This window comes from Pyxicephalus adspersus, chromosome 2, assembly GCF_032062135.1.
Source record: "Pyxicephalus adspersus chromosome 2, UCB_Pads_2.0, whole genome shotgun sequence".
NCBI lineage: Eukaryota > Metazoa > Chordata > Amphibia > Anura > Pyxicephalidae > Pyxicephalus > Pyxicephalus adspersus.
The window spans coordinates 110,610,723-110,614,598 of NC_092859.1; the positions used below are offsets into that span (position 1 = coordinate 110,610,723).

The 3,876-nt window shown below is 32.6% G+C and overlaps 1 protein-coding gene across 1 annotated transcript in view; it reads right to left on the reverse strand.

Moving 5' to 3' along the window:
* The window catches only part of LOC140322496 (uncharacterized), a 129,034-nt gene extending 125,763 nt beyond the window's left edge, over window positions 1–3,271 (reverse strand). Inside the window, 4 exon segments of the mRNA XM_072399057.1 lie at window positions 41–134; window positions 1,417–1,576; window positions 2,664–2,847; window positions 3,193–3,271. Coding sequence (XP_072255158.1) covers window positions 41–134; window positions 1,417–1,576; window positions 2,664–2,847; window positions 3,193–3,271 — 517 coding nt within the window.
* Window positions 3,272–3,876: the final 605 nt, after the last annotated feature.

Consider the following 3,876-nt stretch of genomic DNA (forward strand, 5'->3'; position numbering starts at 1 on the left):
TAAACCATAACAAATAATACAATATAATCAAAAATCTCACCTATAGCAAATACTGTGACTCCTCTATCTTGCAGTCGTTGGGCTTTCTCCTCTACTACATCCCCTGATTTACCATCAGTTAGCAACAAAACAATCTGTTTAGGGAAGAAACTACATTGTTATATAGTAACTATGGTCTGTTTTTAGTTAACTGTTTACTATACCATTTAAATATTTTTGTTACGACTGTTTGATAGGGACAAAAATACCTAGATATATATATATATATAGATATCAAGCACGTTGGTAAATTGACAACCACTCAATAAAATACAAATGGATTTCTATATTGCAGCTGGAAGACTGGTGCCTTTAGGAGTTTGTACACACAGACTCTTTGGCCATGGTCCTTTCTCATTCTGGTAAAGTTATAGTATCTATGATCTATGGAACCCATAGAGATACTGAGAAACCTTGACAAATGCTAAAAGAATTTTGCATTCTTTTACAACTAGCGATTTGCCCATTACTCCATGCATACTAGATGATACATTTGGTAGGAATCATTAGGATTTTATCAAGACTGAACCTGACTTGTACTAGTTACATTAGACAATAGTTCTACTTTTGCTTAAGTTACATTTGACTGGTAAACAGGTCAAAACAGGCTGCAGTTTTTCATAAATGTGTTCTTGTGGCACCAAGTTTTATTCACTGTTCAAATCAGAGCATCGTGTCAAAGCACTTGAAACTATGTGTCTAGGTATTTGTATTGTTTATGTGACAACTGTGCAAAATTTTAGTTAATGTTTGAGTTATTAAGTACTGCAAACTGCCATGAATTAAAAAGAGAATTTAGAGATTACTAACAAAACAAAAAAAAAATAAAAATACAAATGGATGTACCAACACAACTTACAGTACACTGGCACATCTTACAACTGATTACATTTTCCTAGGATCTCTGATCCTAGCATAGTTCTGCTCTTAAGGAGTGTGATCTGCTTAGTTATTCACTCCTCAAGGACACATATAAAAACACATATACTACTTCTACTATTAATAGGGACTCTGTTTCTAGAAGAAGAAAGGAGGTTTGCCTCACTTTGGAGAGATTTCCTCATTACATATCTATCTAAGGAAAAAAAATAAGGTTAATTAAAAATTAAGGTAAATTCCCCAATGGTACACAGATTTTTATTTTAAAAGGATATATTTAAAGTTTTATAAAAGAAAATTACAATGCAAAGCATGCAACATGAAAGGTTACATGATATGTAAAAAGAGAGCCATGCCTGGCATGTTTAAATGTTGTTGCAAATGCCTCATTAGTAAATTTAGGGTGCAAAATACTGAACAGATGAGATAGGTGAATTTGATATTTAGTAAAAGCAGTTGAAAGGTATAAAATAAATGGCATACTATGTGTTTACATACCTTGGGTACATCTTCCCTGGAGATGGAAGGGTTAAACACCCTGTTTGCCAAATAACCAAGTGCTTCTCCAGTCTTAGTGTTACCTCCTTTATATACAATGCTTTGGAGAGCTAGTAAAACTTCTTGGGTGGTTTCATAGTCGGACAGTTCAATACTCATACTAGAAAGGTTGTGAAAATGGATGTTCAAATATTCACAATTTTTAGCAACCACAAAAAGGCATAGAACATGCTAAATTTCTTTTCTCAAAGGGAACACATTTCTCTAGTGGATAATCTGCTGATGACAGATATGTGTACCAATGCGGAAAGGCAATATAATCCTTATCTTTGAGTCAGACAACAACAGTAATAAAATATAGCATTTTAATTTTTCTTTGGGTAAATTTGTAATTTACAATCCTGTTAGGGAAACTACACTGTTACAAATATATTGGTTTAACAAATGGTTTAAAATGGTAAAATCCACTGAAAACACGTCACAAACTTTTTCAAACTTGATTGCATTATTGTTTGTTTTAAACTTTGTTTAAACAGTGACATAACCAATACTCCACAATAAATCCACAAGTTAAAAAAAAATCATAAATCCCAATATACTATGAATGTATCAATAAAAGTTGTAGAATCAATTTGTAATATGTTGTTATTATTAGGATTTATACAGGGCCTTCACAGTTGAATAGGCAATATAAATTATACAATGATGCAGTGTCACAGCTGTAATCATACATCAGTTATAACTGCATTTGTCTGGTCTTAACAGATCAGAGTTGTCAAAAACAAAACAAACAAAAAAAGAGTTTATTACACGCTTGCATGAGGACACAGTGATATCTACTGCTAGTCAGCAGCCAAACAAAAGATAATTTAGGAGCAAGTGACCAATTATAATTTACTCAAGACAGGTCTGTTTTCCCAAATAAAACTAATACCTATGTTTTTACTTTGATTGCTTCAAATTTGAGTATATATGGTATTTATTAACACCATATGTAACATTATTAGGGCCTGGTAACAACTTAACGGGCACCAAATACTTCATTGTGGGATGGGGAAACATTGCATAAATATTTTTTTCGGTCATCCTGACTAGCTACTGGGTTGAACTTAAGGCTAAATAAAGACTGTTCACTTAGCAAAGTATATACAGCTTTACAATATTTTTAATCAAAGTAATCAATAACTTAAAAAAATAAATGAACAGCCTCAAATTATTTCAGTAAATAAACTCCATGATTTAGTTACCTTGTTGAATCCCCATAAACAGCAACTCCAAAACGTATTCCTTCTTTTCCTAGGACATCTGTATTCTGAAATAAACTAATCATACTTCTTATAAAGTCTTTAATAATCTGGAAATTTTCCTCTCCAACACTCCATGATTCATCAATTAAGAACACAATGTCTGCTGTCTCAGCAGATCTGCAATCTGTAAAAGGGAAACATTGTACAAGAGTAAGATATCACAATGCCATCACTACATATCTGTGTTCAATAGATATAGCTAACAATAAATATCAATATGAAAAGCAATTTCATTTCAATTTAGAAGATCTCCCATCTAAACACAAAAATATTTATTTCATTTTTGACTACCCCTTACCCCTCCCATCACTAAAATGGGAAAGGGTGCAAATTATAGGGTTGGAAAGAAGAACTTAGAATGTGCGGGGATTCTACCACTTCCACTATATCCAACATGGAAAAAAAAATAAATCAAGCATAAATTAAATCACATGCATATTGCTTGTAATGGTCTTGCTGAATGCCATACCTTCTACTTGGGCCAGTGCTGTCCATCTGGTTAAAAAAGCCGTAAGTGTGAAAATTCTGAGATGTAATAATATCTTCATAATGTCCAGTTCTTTCTGTGTATGCTTCTTTTATTGATTTTATTGCTGTTAATAATGAAGTTCTAGTAATAAAAATACAATAAAAAAAAACCTCAGAAAAGCTATAAACCGAAAAATAAATCCAACAATTTTAGCCATGAAAATAGATTTTCTGGTAGTCTGTATCATTGAAAATATGGCAGATACAAGTAATATTCTGAACACAACTCTTATCACAGTAAACTGGACCCTTGCCTACCTATTTAAAGAGAGACTGTCATCAGCACATTCTCAGTGACAACCTTTATATACACTCAAAAAGCAAAGAAAGTGCAGCATCTCTCAACTCTCTTTTACACAACAATATGTAAAGAAAGAAATACTATGCTGTACAGTTACAGTATCCCTATGACCATGTAAAGTATTACTGAGTATAGCCATCATGGTTTACTTTATTTAGCATTTTGTTTGCCTTTGACTAAATAAGTTGTTGCTGTTTATAGCAGAGACCGCTATTTCCAGGGTAAAATCAGTACAGGTAGTACCCCGGTTACATACAAGATAGAAACTGTAGGTGTGTTCTTAAGTTGAATTTGTATGTAAGTGGGAACAGGTACATTATTTTA